Genomic DNA, 19,245 nt, shown 5'->3' with positions numbered 1-19,245 from the left:
ACACTAGACAGACCTCTAAACGTCGCTTACTCTGAATTTGCTTTATGGACTATTACAAAGTTTACATTTATGGGCACGACGTAAACAACTTTGTGACATGGATTTTGACAGATCGCGTTTTGAAGGAAATTCAAATGCGTGTTAACCAGCGTCAAAGAATCACATCCGTCAGGAGACATGACTTGTTTGTAACTACGACGAAGTTGTATTCTCGGTAGAATCTCAATGAATCTACTTTTACGGAATTCCTGAAACATTTGCAAGATTTATGTATATTCATTTTGCGCTGTTCACTCAAAACATGTCTTTCACATACGTGATATGATATGAACATTACATGAAGGAACACAACATCAAATCTACGTTTGTAAAATAATAACCAGCATGTAGGGAGGGCAGAAGTCAAATACTTTCGGTTTTATGTTACCGAGTTTTTTGAAATTTCCAACCGTGATATCGGTAAAGGGTACTAAAGGTAGGATGATTTTATGAAAGTGATGTTTCACCATGTTGTTCGAAACGGCAAAGAAAAGTTGAAACTAATTACAGACAAGTCATTATTTTGGTACAGTGACAATTCACAGACATCAAAACTAGTCAAACAAAAGATGGAACAGAATCCGAGCAAGTCTTTCGTTTTGGTCAAACCTGAAAAGGTCGTCGGAAAAACGGTACGGTCAGTTGAACCGGAATATAAGCTAATGACGCTTTAATTTTTTTAATTCGATATCGATTTCGCCGTCAGGTCTTACGGCAACTGCAAACTCTCTAGCGGGTTAAATACTTTGTTTGCGGATTTCAGTAGAACACTATCAAAATGCAAACAGCTGTTCCAGTCAAACTATTATTTGTAGGAGCATATAGTTGACACGACTCTGACTTTGCTTCGGTAAGTTTGACTGATGATCACCGACACATAAGAAATTGCATGGGTTCGCTCACCTATATAGATGACAAAGTTCTGAGTTGGGCAATGTCACTGTCGATTTAACAGTTCTTAAGCAATCAAAGTAATTATTTTGAACACACTGCGCATAGCAGTTCGGCACCATCCTGATAAGACCCAGAGCATGACATGGCGCTAGGCTTGTCAGAGCACCGACTCTCTACGTTGAAAACCTCGTTGCCCTGAACAGGTTTATTCGTGAAGGGAATTTTCAGGGAATCAATGTCTAAACAGATGTAAGAAGAGGTGTAACTACGAATAGCAGAGCTCTGGGCGGCCAGGACGCCGTAATATTCCAGATGCCAGGTATCGTCCGGACAGACGTTTCTTGCCGGCACCATCAAGATACTGTTTCTGTTGGGAACTCGACAGACTACACAGGGTACGTCGCCCTTGTACACACGTCTCAGCTTCCTTGAGCCTGTCATCTTTGCATATTGGCTGTGGTATATGTACGCCCGATCGCTTTGAACGCGGTCCACAACTTCACCGTATACGGGGTCATGCGGCATGCAAAGAAAATTGTTTCCGCCTCCTTGGTCAACTGATGACGTTCCGCCGACGAAACCTGCCGAAACGAACATTGGAATAAAAACGAGTTTATTTTGGTACAAAATATAACAAATAGGTACTCTTTCATTACTAAGGAACGTATTTTACGATAATAAACAATTAGGGGACCGTCATTATTTACGGCGGGGGTTGGAGGAATCTGCGGGGGGGGGGGTCACTCAAAACAGAAAGCAACAAGGGGGTTGCTCAAATGTGGAGAGAAAAAGAAAGGGGGTTATTCAATTTTTGGAGCAAAAACATTGAAACGCCTCTCAGAGCAGCATTGCACAATCAATTTCTCAAAATTTTTGGTACGAGAGGGGGGACACGCCCCACTTTAGTGCTCATCCCATTGGGGTGTTCTAACAGTTTTACTTAGTTAAAAATGAAAACACCTAAAATTGCTGCAGACTACACCGTTGCGCACATCAATTTCTCAAATTTTACACTCAAGAGAGGGGACAATCCCTTTGTACTTTCAAATTCTGCCCTGTCAGATATCCCAGTCAAAACCCTGTCATGATGTCCGTCATGTCCGTCAAAATTTAAAAAATACTAAAAGGTTGGATACTGGTTATAGTGTGAGATTTCATATCTCTTTTTTGTTGTTGCTTTGAATTTCATTTTGTTGGTTTCACTTTTTTCAACTGTCGCAAGATAACCGATGATAATCTAGCAGGGTACAGCAGGATTTGAAGGGTCTTTACTATTGCCGTATTTCTGTAAATTTTACAAATACGTGTACTGATATTTTCTAAGGGGGTGTCAGTCAAAATTTCTATGTTAGAGAGGGCGTTACTCAAATTCATCATGGTTGGCAGGGGAGGGTTACTCGAAATTTGTTTCAGATGAAATTCCTCAGACCCCCAGGCAGTAAATAATGACGGCTCCCTAGAGAGGGCGTTACTCAAATTCATCATGGTTGGCAGGGGAGGGTTACTCGAAATTTGTTTCAGATGAAATTCCTCAGACCCCCAGGCAGTAAATAATGACGGCTCCCTTAATCACCGTTCATATTCCATTCAATCAGTCCCTCCCGGGGGGGATGCTATGATTCAACGCATGTCCTTTTATACGCCAAGTGTCATTTTTCAATTGGAGTGTTATTTCAAATGATAATTCCTTGTTTGGTTTAGTCGTTCAAAATCGCTGCGGTTCGTGAATCTTGCAATCAACAGATGCGTCAGACTCTCCGACCCTTCGCTGGCGACGCGATGATGGAGAGAATTTTCAGGGATATACGCTCCTAGACAACAACGATGTCGTCTGAAGTATGTATCCTGAATGGGTAACGAAGCTTACTTACCGTGGTAAACTCGTTCAACGCCAACAGGACATTCATATCGTCCATAACGGGTAAAGGTTGCACCGACCAATGTGAAGTTGCCTGACAATATTAAAGACCAAAAAGTATCGTGATAACTCAAAATGATCTTTTCACATGCACCAGTCATGCTCTCCCCACACTGCCTAACTGCCTCCCTCTTTCCTTTCTCCCCTCCCTCCCCCTCCTCCCCCTCTCTCCCTCCCTCTCCTTCCCTCGCCCATTACTGGTCGCTGATGCTTTAACAGACGGCTGGCGATACCAAAATAATTTTCCAAGTGATGTTATCTGTATCATATTAAACGGTGAGACAATGGTGCGCTCATGAATCGAGGAGCTGGCTTTGAGGACAATTTTTGTTGATACCTGCTCATATAGTTGCACGCATGTATGATGCGTAGATCAGTTGTCCCGAGTTCAGTCTGTTCAGAACATTTGTGTTGTGTAAAGTTCTGTGTGATTTGTGATGCCCTTCGAGGCTCATATTGCATCTTTCCTCGAATTCATCGTCAATCACTACTCGAAAGGAATTTAAGTGGGAAAGGGACACTTACTCTTTGTGCAGGATTCCATAGGCGTGGTCATGTCACAATATTCCACTCTGGTGTCTTTCTTCGTAGTGTAACACCAGGGGCGGTTTGCACCATCCGGATTCCGACAGTAAGAGTGGTTCCCAATCCCGTTGTCTATGACCTCTTCTCCCGTGAAGAACGAATGGCTGTGTGGAGTCTGCTTCGCCCAGTTTTGGCAGACCGATCCATACGACGTGTGATGACAAAGGCCGCGATAATCCGATCCGTCGGCCTCTTTATAGCATTCTGTCACTAGTTGAGAAGAACATGAAAAATTAAGGTTCATTTAGCATTTGTACGGGAGTATCTAGAAAAAGTAACGTGCCTACTTACATTTGTAGGCCTTGACACTTTATGGCCACTTAACTTGTCTATTGAGAATATAGTCACCAGAAAGCATCGTCATATGCATGCTTTATAGAGAACAAGGTGGAGAGTATTCGTTGTCCACACTTAAAATCCAACTGGGTTAACCTTCTATATCATTAACAAGGCTCCTTACCGGTACACCATGATGCTTTTCGCGCCAGCGCGAGTAACTCCAGGCATTTGTCACTGATGCTATCCCGGCTGATACATTCGTCGGTGATTAGAACGAAGCACCAAACGTTCTTTTTTTTGGCAACACGAACTATATCACCGGAAAATGCGATATAATATTTATACGACAAAACATGTTTTGTTTCAAGTGCGTTTGATGTTTTTAAACAGCCGCAGCATTGCATTGTGGGATAAACGGGAACAGGTCTTGTAAAATGCGCCTCGGGTAAGTGTTTAGACTCATATTTTCAACACCCTGCTATTTGTGTGACTAGAAGTTTCAAGGTACAGGAATTTTTCTAGGCCTTGTTTTGGTAAAAATCGGAAATGGCATTTTTGCCTGCACTTAACAAGGTAATACAGCGGACATTTTCAATTTGAAGGTTAATTTCCAGGTAAAATGTTTCTCGATCCCAATGTTTGCATGATGGTTCCAGATTTTTAATCTCAGTTTTGAATAGAATGGCTTCAAAGTTTCCTTGAGAAAAATTAGCGCAAAAGTTTGACTTTTTCACCTTCGAGGTAGGTGCGTTCTAGCCCCTTTTTAGTGACAAATTTCGTTCAACCTGGGGCCCAGTCAGGCTATTTTCTTCCATAAAAGCAACATAGGGCTTGAATACGAAAACGAGTTCTCTCTTGTATGTCTCAGTCATTGGAGACATTCTGTGACACCGTCGTGAAGCCAATACGTTTAGCATAGCTATTAGCCTTGATGTACCCTCGCTTATTCGCAGCAATATCTCCCTCCATTCTTCCAAAATGTACAGTAAAACTCTGATAAAGTTATGCCATCTCTGCTTGTACTCACAGTCGTCCATGTGATTGGCCCTTCGCATGACGTCATACAGTGCTTCTTTGCAGCTACAGGTATCGTGGGATCCTCTGCGCGTTCTCGAGAGTTCCTCTTCGTCGTATTGTTTTTCCACTTCCTTTACTCTTTTCTGTTTGTGGAGGAAAATACGAAGATGAATCAACAGTAAACAGTTACAGGGAAGGGGAATGAATGATCAGTCTCGGCCACGGGTGAACTTTGAATGCCAGTTAAGTATTCTTTGCATCTCATTGGGTGCCATTTCAATTTTATATTTTGGGTGACGACAAACGCAGCAAACCTAATGGTAGCGAACGCCAACACAACGTGTGCCGAACTCACAACGTGAATAGACTTGCATTTCGCAGGCGTATTTAATGAAAAATTTGAAGGAAGATGGTATGCTGAAGGGAAGTCAACTGAAGTTTCAGATGATATATACCAAATACCGATAAATTTGAGTACAGTGTACTGTCTTTCATTCCAGTAATTGTGTTCTATCATCCCTTTCCAGCGTAACTCATCACTTCAACTTACAAGCATGTCCCGAAGTAAATCTAACATTGCAGTGTCCGGCTCATCTTTGCTGTATACCAATTCTTCGCGAAGTTCGTCTTTCTTGTCCTCGTGGAGTCCGTTCCCCATACCCGCCAGTAGTTTCCAGAGGCTTGCAGTCTTAGTTTCGCTGACGTCGCCTGAAAATGAAATGCCGAGACTCAGAAGTACAACGAAAGCTATGAAAGTGACGGACGCCATCGCAAACTGTTCTCACTTTCCGGTGCGGACGTTGTCTGGCTACGGATATTCGGACCAAATGGCCTGGTATCACAGTTGCCGACAGGGAAACCACGTGTCAACTCTGACGATATGCAAATTGCGTCATTTGGATTTTAGATTTTGTTCGACACCTGCTATGAGTGAGGATAACGAAAATTCGGTAACTTGTGATGCATCATGCCCACAGGCGCTCCTTAGCTGGGCAGTCTGCAAAGGAGATCAATTTTCGGATCGATCTATTGATCCCGTAGTCGATATGCCCGCCACTGCAACCTAAATACTACGTATTAGTTAGTATTTAGGTTGCAGTGGCGGGCATATCGACTACGGGATCAATAGATCGATCCAAAAATTGATCATCCTTAGCAGACTACCCAGCTAAGGAGCGCCTGTGATCGTACCGCTTGAATTTTACAATAAGTTTTACGTTTGTCCACCATGCATGTGGTTTTAAATGCAACAACAATCGCTGAACGAATGGATTTTGCCCTTACTGTCGTGACCCCTGTATGACCTTTCTTCTTCCATAGACAGTAAGGGGGCGGGGTACCCCTCTACTGCCTATGCTTCTTCCTAATGTGCATCGTGCTCGGGACGTTTTATCTGATTGGTCGATTGTCATTATTCACAGCAACCTAGGGAGTCGTTTTGTATTATTTAATTTTAATCCGCAAGATTCAGCCACCAAATTGGATATCAGCTTCCGAGACGCTCGCTGCACATCAATTTATCGGTGCGAATTAATCAGTGAAAACCCAACACTATTTAATGAATCCTAAGTACCACTTTGACTCACATTCAAGTAATAAAAATATGTTATTCTCTCGACCAAACGCTGGTATAAAGCGATAAAAAGTACATGATATTGCCTAAAACCAATACGCATGATCCTCGAAAGTGAAATATTTAAACTTTGTTCAAACTTTCCTCAAGGAATCTTTCAACCATACTCTTTTTTTCCGAAATCAAGAATAAAAATCGGGCAACACCGTGTAAATTTTGGTTCGAGAGAAACGTATTACCCAAGATTTACCGATATTTGAAATTCAAAATGGCTACCATCCCTTTGTTAACTCAGTGGAGAAAAATAAAATTTTCGATTTTCGAAAAAGTAACGCGGTGAAAATTGTTCTTACACAGCTTGAAAATGAGCCCCCACAAGCGGTAGATCAGGAAAGAATTGTACAAATTTGAGTGTCCGAAAATCTGTCCCCGAGGCGCATTCTACCTTACGTGTTGTGTGCGCCTCGAAAGTGAAGCCTTAAACTTTTGCCCCAAACTTTCCTCAATAAAACTATAAATTCAAGGATCGCCTTGCAAAGCTTGGCACAAGAGAAACACGTTGCCAGACGATGTTTGAAAATGGCCGCCACCCCTGTGTTAACTCTGTTGGAAAATAAAATCATCGATTATCAGAACACTAAGACGCTGAAAATTGTTCTTAAGTCAACAGCTTTAAAAGCTCACACATGCCGTAGACCAGAAAAGCATCGTAAAAAACTGAGTCCGTATATCTGTCCAGCGGGGTGCTACTTAATCATGTTCATGTTAATAATATGTACTTTGATTTTCCAAGCAAAGCTATGAACCCAACCACTCCTTGGTCGATCGGCACTCTTTAAGGAATTTTATATTAGTGAAAGAGACCCAAAGGAACTTTGTCTTAGCCAAAGAAAACTGGATGCCCACGTTGAGAAATTCTGTAAATATTTGCAGGCTGTCGGCTAATAAAAGTCTCCTCGGATTGAAAAACCTGTTCTGCAACACTTGTTAAATCCAGGCTTTCACATTTTTACGTTTTCTTACTCGAATGACAACAGTTGAAAAAATTGTACCAGCTCTTATTTTTCAGTAACTACAAATTTCACTGGAGAACTTTCCATGATATAGATACCCCAGGCATCTTCAAGACGTCAACTGATCTCTCCGTTCTCAACGAAAGGTGGACCATTTCACAGCAAGGTGATTGCATACCTTTATTAGAAATCTCACATTGCGCTACTGTTCATAGTTGTCAAATATGTTTTCAGGAAGTCTGTCGTCTGGTTCAGTTGTTTTCCTTTCAGTATACTTTTTTGTACGCATGTTGCTGACCTGATGGTTTAATTGTATATTAGTCAGTCTGAGGTGCCACCAAACATTCAGTGTAGTACCCTGCACCACATGCACACTCACACACAAAGACACCTATAAGCTATCCACTCGCAATCAGTGAACACACAAATGACACAAAGTCTGCTTTCTACATAACTGTATTTTATGTCAAGGCTGGTAAAATTCTTTTCTCAACAACTTATATCATCCAATAATAACAACATTAAGATAATATCCACCAATAAAGCAGGTCAGGTGATCATTCAATTTGTGACGCAATGAAAGTATAAACATTCCCAGGGTGCAACATCTGGTGAAAATTCACCTGTGGTTTCACCTTCGCTCGAAATTTTATAAATATTGAATAAAGGACTGCAATTCTCTGCTCAAGAACTATTTTAAATTCAGAAACACTATGAAGACGACTCAAATCAGGCAAGCCTGGTGCAAAAAAAGATGTGACCCCCACACTTTCTATACATAATGTGATAGTTGTAATATGTTCTGTTGAGGACGTTGAAGGGCGCCCTCCAGAGACGACACCTCCTCTACCTTGACATCTTCAACAACAAAAAATCAAATTGTGTATCATGTACATTCGACCCCTCTCCTTCAAATTTTACTGAACATGTGTCCAGTTTTACACGAAAAAGTCACCCTTAACCATTCTAAGCATATATATGCATGATTTAATACATACTATCCCTGTTCTGGGGTTCAATACAAAATAATTTGAACCACAATTTCATATAACACCTAAAATGTGTAGATGAAGTAATTAAATGTATCACAGATGGAAGATACAAGAAGTATTTGAACTTCAGCAATAACATTTAGAGAAAGGTACTTGGATCGATGATACAATCATACTGACAAACATTGTCTCACTTAAAGGCACAGTAACTGTAACTTTCAGATGGTTTTTTCATTTTTTTTTGTTTTGTGTGTCAATTACAAGTTGTTGTTCCACTCTCCAAAGCACATTGACCCACCAACTGTTCAGGTTTTCAACACAGGATTTATGTGTACACACATTTACATGTACAGGCTGAGCTGACAAGCAGATTACCGTGTATCTCAACAATGTTTGGGCGAGTAGAACAAGAAACTGTACTTGACTTTAAAAACAAAATTGTGAAAAAATCATCAAAAGTTACAGCTACTGATCCTTGAAATTCATCCTCATGGACGTGAGATGATGGTTTTGGTAACAGATTACACATGGAGCACTGACAATATTGCTAGTTTTCATAAAGGATGACATGGCTGACAACAGCTGAAGTTTAACAGCTTTCTCTTCTAAAAAGGCAATTTTGCTCTGAACGTGATACATGTACTTGCCGCTCCAAAACTTCAAGCATTGCTTTCATCTCTGAACCACATTTCTAATCATTATTCAAAATATTTTGCTGATCAGGTCCATTCACATGATATTGTATCTATGTTCACTGTTCTCAGCCCTGTTTCAAAGTCTTCACTGATTGGTTTGAAATCATCAGAATTACAATTACCACATCACACTTCATTGGCTGAAACTTTTACCATATTTGGCCACTTCTTTATGCAGTATTCCATTTTGTACATACTCTAGCAGCACTTTGACCCTTCTCAAGGTAAATAAGAGTACACATCTTGCAAGGAGTGTACAGAAGACAGACTTGTGAAATGGCAAGCACACTTCTCAAGGTAACCCTGCTATCCCCATGTTCGAGTAGATCAGTCCATGTTTACATGGAAATCAAAGGAAATGGACTAAACCTTGTGTGACAATGGGGTACAAAATGTTGAAGGTAAGGAAAGGAAAATATTTTCAGCACTGTGATTTGTCATTGAACAGATGCTTGTATGATAGTATTCATTTGATTATTGATACGTCAATAAATTAATTTAAGAATCCAAATGGATATGGATACAACATTAGAAAGAAAGCTCTGTCTAACAAAACTGGCGAGAACTCCTTGAGTTTGCTCGAGAAACATAGAAACACTGACAAATTTGCATGTTCTACTCATGGTGCACCTGGCAAATATGGTAACACAGTAACAATGGACCACTATGAAGCAAGGTAGGATAAATATTCAATTATTCAAGATGGTAACTGACTGTTTCTTTTTCAACGACTATCTGAAAATAAAGTGCTATTTGTCACTTTGACCATGCATTTATCTTAATAATCCCATGGCTTTAAGATAAAAACAAAGTGAGACAGCTAGAAAACTTCAAAAACTACATAAATACCACCCTGAAATTCAAAACAGAAAATGCACAACAGCCTCAAGAAAGAATAACAAATGAATGATTGTGTTCTACAGATGCTTGACAATAAATCCAAGATTGCTAATCTTGAAAACATCACACAGAAAGGAAATTCATAAGATTTCAAAATGATATAGGGTGATGAATTTTGAAATTAATCTGATTCATGCAGTAACTATTAGTATTACAAGAATCAATGCCCCATTTGATGGTATGATGCAGACTCACACTCAGAAGGGAAATAGGCAATATCAGAATATTCTACAAGAATCCCTCTCGCTCTTTTCAATATCTACAACTTTTGCCATCTGAACTGACGAGCGGACAAATCTAATGATATGACATAGAATGTAAAGAGAAAGTCATAATGTCTAATTAGCCTTTCCTTGGCAGCAAAATAGAGAATTATTTTTGAAGAGCCAAAAATTGCACTTACTTATGAGAAAAACCCACGACAATTTTAGCAATTTTATGTTTTATCTTTTCAGAAATCTAAGTTGTAGAAGGACTAATATGTACAGCTTGCAGCTTTTTCATGCTGTGATTTTTTTTAGGAATTTTGGTTGAAGATAATGATAAACAGGTCAAGACCATGGCAGGCGTGTCATTGTCAAGGAAATGGGTCATGAAGAACTGATTGCAGGTTGAGCTGTCAATCAAGGTGTCACCTTTGATTTTGGCAACAAATTTGCCAAAAAAACCCTGCTGTGTATGATAGACATGGCGTGGAGAAGAGAGAGGAACTGATCACATTAGAAATGGCTGTTGAAAAGCAAAATTGGACTGAGTTGGAAATGACGTATGCGCAGATCTGATACGGCTACAGTCAACTGGGTGCAATTATTATCTATGCATTTTGTGATAGTATATTACTTGCTTAGAATATCAACTGTGATATGCTGTAGGGATGGGGAATATATCACAGAGTGTTAAATCATTTTAAACTTTCATGGGTGAATATCTAAAAAACTGAGGCAGAGCTAGGCAGGATCTGTTACTTCAGTGATTACATACTGGTGAACACAAAGAGGGAGTGAATGCATTAAAGTGTAGATGAATATAAATAATGATCTTATAAGCTGTAAGGTATGCGGTATTATTAGTAATTCATTATGTTGGTGAAAGTGTGCATAAGACATTCTGGAAGAAAATCAAGATACGACGGCGACACGCTGTCATGGCAACCTTATGAACATCCATCATGTTTGTTTGATAGTTTGTGTTTTGTTCTCTCTTTACAAAGGCAATTTTTCCTCGGGTAGTTTGTTGTTGGATCCTGGGCTGGCTAGGTCGGCTTCGTCCTGCTGCTGGTGTTGCTGCTGAGCTGTGCTGTTCAACGCTTCTTCAAAGCTAGAGTTATTGGATGTCTCCTCCTTTGGTGAGCCGACCACGGCTTGCTGTGGATCAAGAAAAGAAAAATCCAGTAAGCATATTGTTCCTGATGCTGTGAAGTGGATGTTGGTTTCCAGGTAGGGACTGCCATACAAGAGATATGATCATGCCTTGGTTCTTCTGGTATCAACCTTTCATTCAATGGCAGTTAATCCGTCTTGAGTATTTTGAATTTGTTTGAAAATGATATCTATCTCTTCATCATATATTTTTTCTGTGCTGTCATTATCAATCTTTGTTTATGCCTGTATGGAAAGTCATCAGTATTGGAAATTGTAATGATCTTTTAATCTCAATACACTAGTTTTTGTCAATTACACCACAAGCATCTACTGATGAAGGTTGTAGTCTTGCATCAAAAAATTTCAGTGACAAAAACAAGTGTGTTGAGATTGAAAGCTCACGTGTAGACATTAATCTTTGTGAATTGTTGCAGGATAAGTGAAACTTGTCAGCTAATAATAGAAAAAAATGGCAAACAAACTGAATGCCTATTGACAGTGTTTTGACTGAGCCAAGCAATGATAGTGGTATTTGACATTGATGTCTGTACACCAGGGCAATCATACAGGGAAAGAATGTCAAGTTCAGGTGGAATACGCCTAGGGGACAGACATTGGGACTCTCAAACTTTCACATTTTTTTTGGGGGGGGGGGGGGGTCTACCACTAGTTGGGGGGGGGAGGCTCATTGAGAAACTCATGCAGTAAATAAAGCTTATTTTTGTGAAAACCGAAAATTTAATTTTTCCCAATAAAATTAAAACAGGGTTAGTGGCCTTTTCGAACTTCAAGTGTCAGAAAATATTGGGTGATTGTTTCTCCAGTACCAAAGTTTGGTTGGTGATTCCTAATTTTTATTCTTCAATTCAAAAGGGCATGGTTTAAGTTTCGTTACGAATAGATATAGCAAAAGTCTTTCAATTTCTAGGCGCATACTACGTGTATCTTAAAATGACAATTGAATCAAAACAATTTTCTCCAACTGCAATAAACACATTGGCCACGGTAATGAATTTGCAAAATTCTTTACAAACATTACGACTGAAAAAATGGCACAGAAAACTAGCTGTAAAGCAATATTTTGTACAGCTATCACAGCTTCTTGTCCCTGTAGTTTCTATCAGACAGACGTTGGAGTATTTTACTTACTTTGACAGAGCTGGCAAATGATGTTGTCTTTTCTTCAAATGATTTGAATGCTGTTGAATTCCTGCAAAAAACAAAGAGAAGATGTTTTGGGTGACACAACTGAAAGCTGTAGACTGTATAACATAAGTTGTGACTTTTCCATATGGCAATGCAATGACTGCATGAAAAGACACATTCCATTCCTTCAAACAATAACTTATCAGACATCTAACTCTGTTTCCTTCACACAAGGCCCTATCAACCAAATCTTCTTGCACATGGCAAGATCATGCATAGATTATCAAAACTAAATCATGATTTTACTCCTAATACCTGCTGTACTCATTGAGATATGTCTAACTAGAAGCAAGGTCATTCTACGAATAATGACACAATCAGGTTCAATATTGATAGAATACCCATGGGGGAAATAACAGGAATTATGATCCATTTCAGACACCAGACAAAATAACGGGACAAAACATGTTATCTACATACAATACCATAGTATCATTGTGATTTATTCAAAAAATGTCCTCATTTTTATAACCAAGGTTATATTACATGCATGTGAAATACCCTTGTAATGAGTCATCAAGTGTTGAAATGTATCTATAATTTCAGGTCCTGGCTCTGGTAAGCCAAAGGGTACTTCATGTTGTATTTTATCGCAGTCAAGTACAGCTACTAGCAGAAGTACAACTTGAGCACCAACACACAAGTGACAGACGTTCAATCTGTGTACAGTCAATTGCTGAGTACACAATCAAGAGTTGAAGCATACGTACTTGAGTTCTCCCATCTTTCTGCTGACTGATGATCCAAATGAAGTGAATGCAGCCCCTGTCTTCTGACTTGCTGTACTCAAACCTGTCTTAGTCTTGTTGTAACTGAAACACACAAACAAGTCATAACTCAGAATAATATAAGTCATATGTACCACGTTTTAAATATTTCCCCTAAGAACGCTGCACTGGATTATATTTAATTATTCCCTTAAAAATTTGAGAGATCAACTGGGGACCACAGTGCGAAACTTTGAACTTTAGAACAAATTTCTTTGTATTAGAAATTCAAAATGACTAACTCTTTTGTGTCAACTCAACATACAAAAAGTTAAAGATCAGTTTTAATAAAATCAAGATTGTCACTATATCATCTTTATTAGATTTCAAGTCCAAAAATGACAAAAAGGGTGTAATGGACAACATTTTCAGTGATTTCATCTTCTGTAATTTATTCCTCACTGCATACATCCTACAAAAGTCAAAACCTCCAGAAATAGTTGTGATGAGAACAGTGGAAGTAAATGCATGTGATAAACCCCAGACTTCAAACCATCAGGAGGGTAGCAATTACATTCTAATTAAATGCACAAAATTGAATTCATAGAGAATTTTAAAGCTTTTGCTTGACTAGTGTCTTGCTCTGTTTGCTTTAGGGTGGATCATTTGATTTTGGCAAGGGGGGGGGGTACGGAAGAGCTGGAGGAAATGGGTATGGTAACGCTTTTTTTTTCACTAATCCTGGCAGCAATTTTTTTTTCAAAGGTTAGTTGAAACAATTTTTTTTAGTCCAGTAGAGTCAAAGCAAATTTTTCTTCTCAACAAAAACTAAATAATTCAAACACAGTCTTAGTAAATACAGTGTTCTTACACTTTTAGTGACAGTAGATGTATTTTGTTGATTTTTTAAATATTCAAATGTTCGGTGTATCAACTACAGAGTATTCAATGCCCAGTATTGACTTTGAAAACACAATAAAGGGCATTCTCTCTTAAATTGACCCATATTTCTCCGAGAATGTGTTTTCTGTTGGATGAGTTATTGTCTACATAGCATGAACAATTATTACAAAGAGTGACCAAAACTTTAGCTTCAAGACCAAAATCTTGTCAGTGCTGTTGAAATGACACTTACACAAAAAATTACAAGACAGCATACACCGAGCACACAATGACAATAATTACTGATTAGAATTACTAATTACTAATTAAAAAAATAATCAATAACACAAGTTTTTAATGTGTGGTTCTCACTGATAAATTAGTCAGAAGATGATGCCTTAACATCTATTCCTTCCCAGTTCTATAACCTTATCGAGTGGCATGGCAATCACTGTTCATTTACACACATGTCAGCCTTGGACAGCCAGGGGTATGTGATTTGCATAGCTGTGATGCATAGCCTAGCTATTAAACTGTACATTTGTAGGAGTAAGCCACGTTTTGCACTTTTATGAAGTAAATGGATTTTGATTTCCACTAATCCGTGAAAAACATTATTTTTTGCTCCACCTGGGTCAAAAAGAGTCCAGACATGCCATGGACAGTGAAGAATTGTAAGACTTTACAGCGTGCATCCAATTGGTTCTTTGAAACAGTCAAATGGAAATGTTCAGAGGCATCTGAAAGAGGGGCTGTGTTTTGGGAAGGGGATGGAAATGATAATAGTATGGAACAGGTATTCTATACATGGTTTTAAGTGAATGTAAAATTCCATGGTTGTCAATGACAAAGTATGATTATGTAAATTAATATTGTTGGACTGGGCCAGTGAACAGTATGTTGTCTGATTAACACAGCATAGACCAATGTTTCATGGCTTTACGAACTCACATATTATCTTGATCTTCATGGATGCGAGAAACAACTGACTATACACATTTATACACCAGAAAGAGTTAAACACTTCAAAATTCAGGGAAGGGTAGCCTGAGTTGACATCACTGTCACATGTATGTATGTGATATGTGTATGATGTTGGGTTAGTATCACCACAGACACAGTTTCACTAGACTACTGCACCAAATAATCACACCTAATTCTACCACACATGTGTGACAAGACGTCACACGACACAATACATAAAACCAACACAGATTTTGTACAGATTGGAGGATGACTTACGCAGAGGATTTAGTCATGTGATCATTCCAGGTTGTCAATTTCTTATTAGTTTTTTGATACCTGGAAGAATTGGTAAGCAATTTACACAGGGCATGGGTCAGTATTACTGGGTGTTCATTTTATTGCCGTACTTAGGCATTGGTCTAAACCTTAGCATTTTTTGATTCGGAACTTAGGTCTATGAACACGATGATGAAATCAGGGGCAATGAACTAGTGGCCAATCTGCATGAAAGCCATTGCAACTCATATCACACAAGATGCATTAGGCAACAAAAAATATTATTGAGTACATAAATGGGAAAAACACCCTATCCTAAAAAAAACCCAAAAAAAACACCCCTCCAAAAAAAACAACCACAAAATGCCAATGTGTATATTCCTATATCTGGTGTATGTGTTTGACATGGGAACAACAGAAAAAGTCCTCACAACAAAGAATTATCTAGACGTCATGTAGCAAAACCTCATTCCAGTCTTTGACCTTTCATTTTCCCTAACATCTTATTCCAGATTGAATAGTTTCAAGCAGTCACTTCAGAAGACATGAAATGGTTGTTTCTTAAGAAACATTCACTCTTATTTCATGGCTTTGTGTCTTCTTTCAAGTCCATATCAACTCTTTAGCTTTCTTGTATAAACATCAGCATAGACATGCTGCAGCAGCAATTCCTTTCTATTGTTATTTTTTCTCGTCAAAGCTCTGAAAGCGATTCACCTTCTGCAGAAATCTGAAACAGCAGTCTGTGCAAACAACTTATACTTTTGATGGAAATTCATTATGGCACATTTTATAGGCCTCCCTATATTCTTGAAGATGAACACACATGACTCCTTATTGGTGTTTGGTTCACTTCAGTGATTTTCTATGCCCTTCAGTAGAATCCGTTCAATGTACACCTTGGCGGTTTGCTTTGTTGAGGTCCACAATATGCATAAACATTCTATGTTTCCATGGCAATGAAGATGTCTGAAGTGCCACCTGTAGTTCAGGTGTGCCAGATGACCTTTCTTATTCTGTTGGTTGCCATGGTGATCAGCAAAACAGAGAAAGATTATTTTTCAATGAAAAGGGTGATGGTGAGAGCTCTTTTGGTTGACATCTTTTCACAAATAATTGTTTGCACTTAAATATAGTTCTACACACACATGACGTAAGCTTTCAATTGAAAAATTTACTAAAATTTGTTTTGGAGTGTATCTTATTCAAGTTGTCACCAGATATTGCTCAATATCCTTGCAATGTTGATACACAGTGTTGAATGTACACATTTATCATAGCTGTCATTTTGGTAATTGGCTGGATATAATCATCTTTTGCCAACATCAATCTGTACAGTTTCCTGCTGACACCTACAATTTCTCTCTCCTTTTAGTCACATCACTTCGGCGGATCTTACAGCAGCTACCCTTGTATCATGATTTATTGACCACAACAACAGCATCCTCACATATCCCTGGGTAGCAGTTGCCAGCTGTTCATTTGGATTTGGTAACCAAGGCCAGCCATGGTATTGATCTTGGGAATGAGTTTCACGTCACCTCTGTCGGATGTAGTATATTGCAATCTGACAGAGGGTAGTGATCACTGTGATTTTAATGAATTTCCTCATTTCATATTTGAAATGTCTGCTGCTGTAAGTGGCAGGTATACTGGGAGAGGTTTTTTGCAAATTTTGGAAAAACCAGTTTACATTATGAAACCACCATCTGAATCAAGCCTTGTTTAGGCAATCTTGAGACGAAACTTACTGTTAAATCAAAAGAGATGTAAGTTCATATATATATCATTGTAAATTATGTAACTAGACTCAAAAGTGTTAATCATTTCGAAATACTCCTTGAATTTATTTTATTAACAGCGAGAGCAATTGATAGAGTAGCAGCAAATCTAAGGAAATGGTAATCCATAGCTTGAGCAACCAATTTACATAACAACATAAATTTTGCATATTCTTTTGTTGTAAAAATGTATTCTTTTGTATGTTTATTAAATATGAGTAGACTGCTCAAAAAAAACCAGAGGGGTGTCTCAACCCCCCCCCCTCCCCTTTTGAATGACCTTGGCATATTCGTAACAAACTGATGTATTTCTCAAGATAGGCTATCAGATCTCTGTCTTTTTTTTTAATAACCATGTATGATTAATTGCTGTTGTCGTGTTTTTTCAAAATAAAAAATTGAGGGAAAGAGTGATTGCAGATGTAGTAACGGTTGACAAGTAGAGTACTTGTACCTTCAGGAGGTTTCTGCAAGCTGGCAAAATGATGACAGTGATGGAGCAAGTGAGATTGATGTTTAGAAAAGGAGTTGAAGAAAGGATCAATAAGAGATGTGGATGAGAAAGTCTACCTTGAAGATAAAGTGATGGGTAACTTTACCTTTATGATGCTGTTGTTCACTAGTATTTGATCGTTTAAGTGTTGAAAATTGTAATGACTATCAAAAGTGATAGGAATGATTGTGTTTCAATGGTGGTTTTAAGAATTATTTGTGATCTTTCACTTACAGGGCTGGAAGTTAACATCTTCCGGAAGTTAACATCTTCCATCTAGCTGATTTCTACTATATAGACTTTATAAAATATTTAGAGGTATTTCTTGAAAATCTCATGTGTAGATGGTTTACCTTGACATGGTGAATACATCCTTCTTAATTCCTTTTGAGAATTAATATTTAATAAATGAATGCAGTTTAGTTATCACTTGAAATTTTGCACCCTGTTATTACCGGGATATCGACATGTGACAATGTCAACGATTACATGCACCGGATGAAATGAATAATTACCATGTGGATATTGGCTTGGCAATCAACAGTAGTGAGACAAGATTGCGAGACTACATTACTGTTAACAACTCCTTTGTCATAAACAAATACATTACAGTAATTTACTATTGTTTCACAAAACATCATGACCATTTTCCTAGAATGTTACGAAACTCTTATACCCATTTTTTGACAGAAAGGACTGTGGGTAAAGAGACACTCACGTTTCTGATTGGCTGACTTTTTCATTCCACTCTTTTAATTTTGCACTTGTCGACTGATAACTGGAGGAAAGAAATGAATGACAAACATACACAGAAAACAAATGAGTACAAAAAAAAATGTGGCAAAAATGGGTGGATATCAAGCAAAGCAGCCAGAAATGATAACTTACGGCACAAAGATCTGATCATTTAGCATCACTTTATAAATTGAGGAAATGAAATAAAATGCAAAAATTTAAGCAGTGGAAAAGATGATACCCCTCTTGACAGAAACGACAAAATCAAAATTCATGCATCACCATATTTTTGAGGTCTAACGATTATAGGATCTACAGGGATAGAAAACCTTGTTGGGTTCAATACTGTAAAAATTCATATCCATTAATTTTTATCAGGCTGTATGTTGAAGAGAAAGAATGATGGAAAGATGGAGTCAGACTAGGAAAAAATAAATGCATGCGCAAGTCCCACCTTGGACAGAGTCTGAGTGGGAGAAAATAGATGTGTAATTCACACCAAGGATAGAAATCATACCGATCCCAGTAACATTAATGAGTCATAAATGTAGTTTGTCCCAAATAGTTTACCTAGCCCAGTATGTGTTGGGAAATCAAGGGGACTGGATAGCTTGAAACCTTATTTTTGAGCTTTCTAGTCCATCCTCATACAGGTGCATATTATTGACTTCACATGCTGGAAAAATGAGAGCTAGACTTACGCTGAAGACTGCTGGATGCTTGTCCAGCTCTCTTTGACATTCTTCTGGAATTGATTCAGCGGTGTCAAGCCTAGCTTCTGCTTGATTTCGTGAACCCTCTTCTCTTTGGCCTGTAACACTTGTTTCAGTGTTGTTATCTCTTCCTCAGTCTGTGTGTGCAAATTACAACACAGTGGTGTATTAGAAAAATGTCAAAATGTTGGTGTTACACCCTGCACTGCTGTAAACAAAA

General features: G+C 38.5%; 2 protein-coding genes across 11 annotated transcripts in view; both read right to left on the bottom strand.

Moving 5' to 3' along the window:
• Positions 1-729: 729 nt before the first annotated feature.
• Positions 730-5,577, bottom strand: LOC139115270 (uncharacterized). Its single transcript, XM_070677278.1, has 5 exons — positions 5,283-5,577; positions 4,743-4,875; positions 3,377-3,646; positions 2,805-2,885; positions 730-1,514 (listed from the first exon to the last, which is right to left on the bottom strand). The coding sequence occupies exons 1-5, from the start codon at positions 5,499-5,501 to the stop codon at positions 1,015-1,017; spliced, it is 1,203 nt and encodes a 400-aa protein (XP_070533379.1). The 5' UTR covers positions 5,502-5,577; the 3' UTR covers positions 730-1,014.
• Positions 5,578-7,758: 2,181 nt separating this feature from the next.
• The window catches only part of LOC139115268 (tumor protein D54-like), a 34,337-nt gene continuing 22,850 nt past the window's right edge, over positions 7,759-19,245 (bottom strand). For 4 of the 10 annotated variants that reach the window (XM_070677272.1, XM_070677274.1, XM_070677268.1 and 1 more), the window contains exons 3-7: positions 19,014-19,162; positions 18,296-18,355; positions 13,183-13,284; positions 12,416-12,476; positions 7,759-11,269 (exon numbers count right to left, since the gene is read on the bottom strand). In XM_070677272.1, coding sequence (XP_070533373.1) covers positions 11,108-11,269; positions 12,416-12,476; positions 13,183-13,284; positions 18,296-18,355; positions 19,014-19,162 — 534 coding nt within the window. In that variant the 3' untranslated portion in view covers positions 7,759-11,107. Of the gene's footprint in view, positions 11,270-12,415; positions 12,477-13,182; positions 13,285-15,303; positions 15,364-18,295; positions 18,356-19,013; positions 19,163-19,245 lie in introns of all 10 variants that reach the window. The other 6 variants (XM_070677275.1, XM_070677276.1, XM_070677269.1 and 3 more) reach the window with 2 other exon arrangements.

Source organism: Ptychodera flava, chromosome 17 (genome assembly GCF_041260155.1).
Source record: "Ptychodera flava strain L36383 chromosome 17, AS_Pfla_20210202, whole genome shotgun sequence".
Lineage (NCBI taxonomy): Eukaryota > Metazoa > Hemichordata > Enteropneusta > Ptychoderidae > Ptychodera > Ptychodera flava.
Note: the sequence above shows the minus strand (reverse complement) of the source record. Positions and strands in the feature narration are given on the sequence as shown.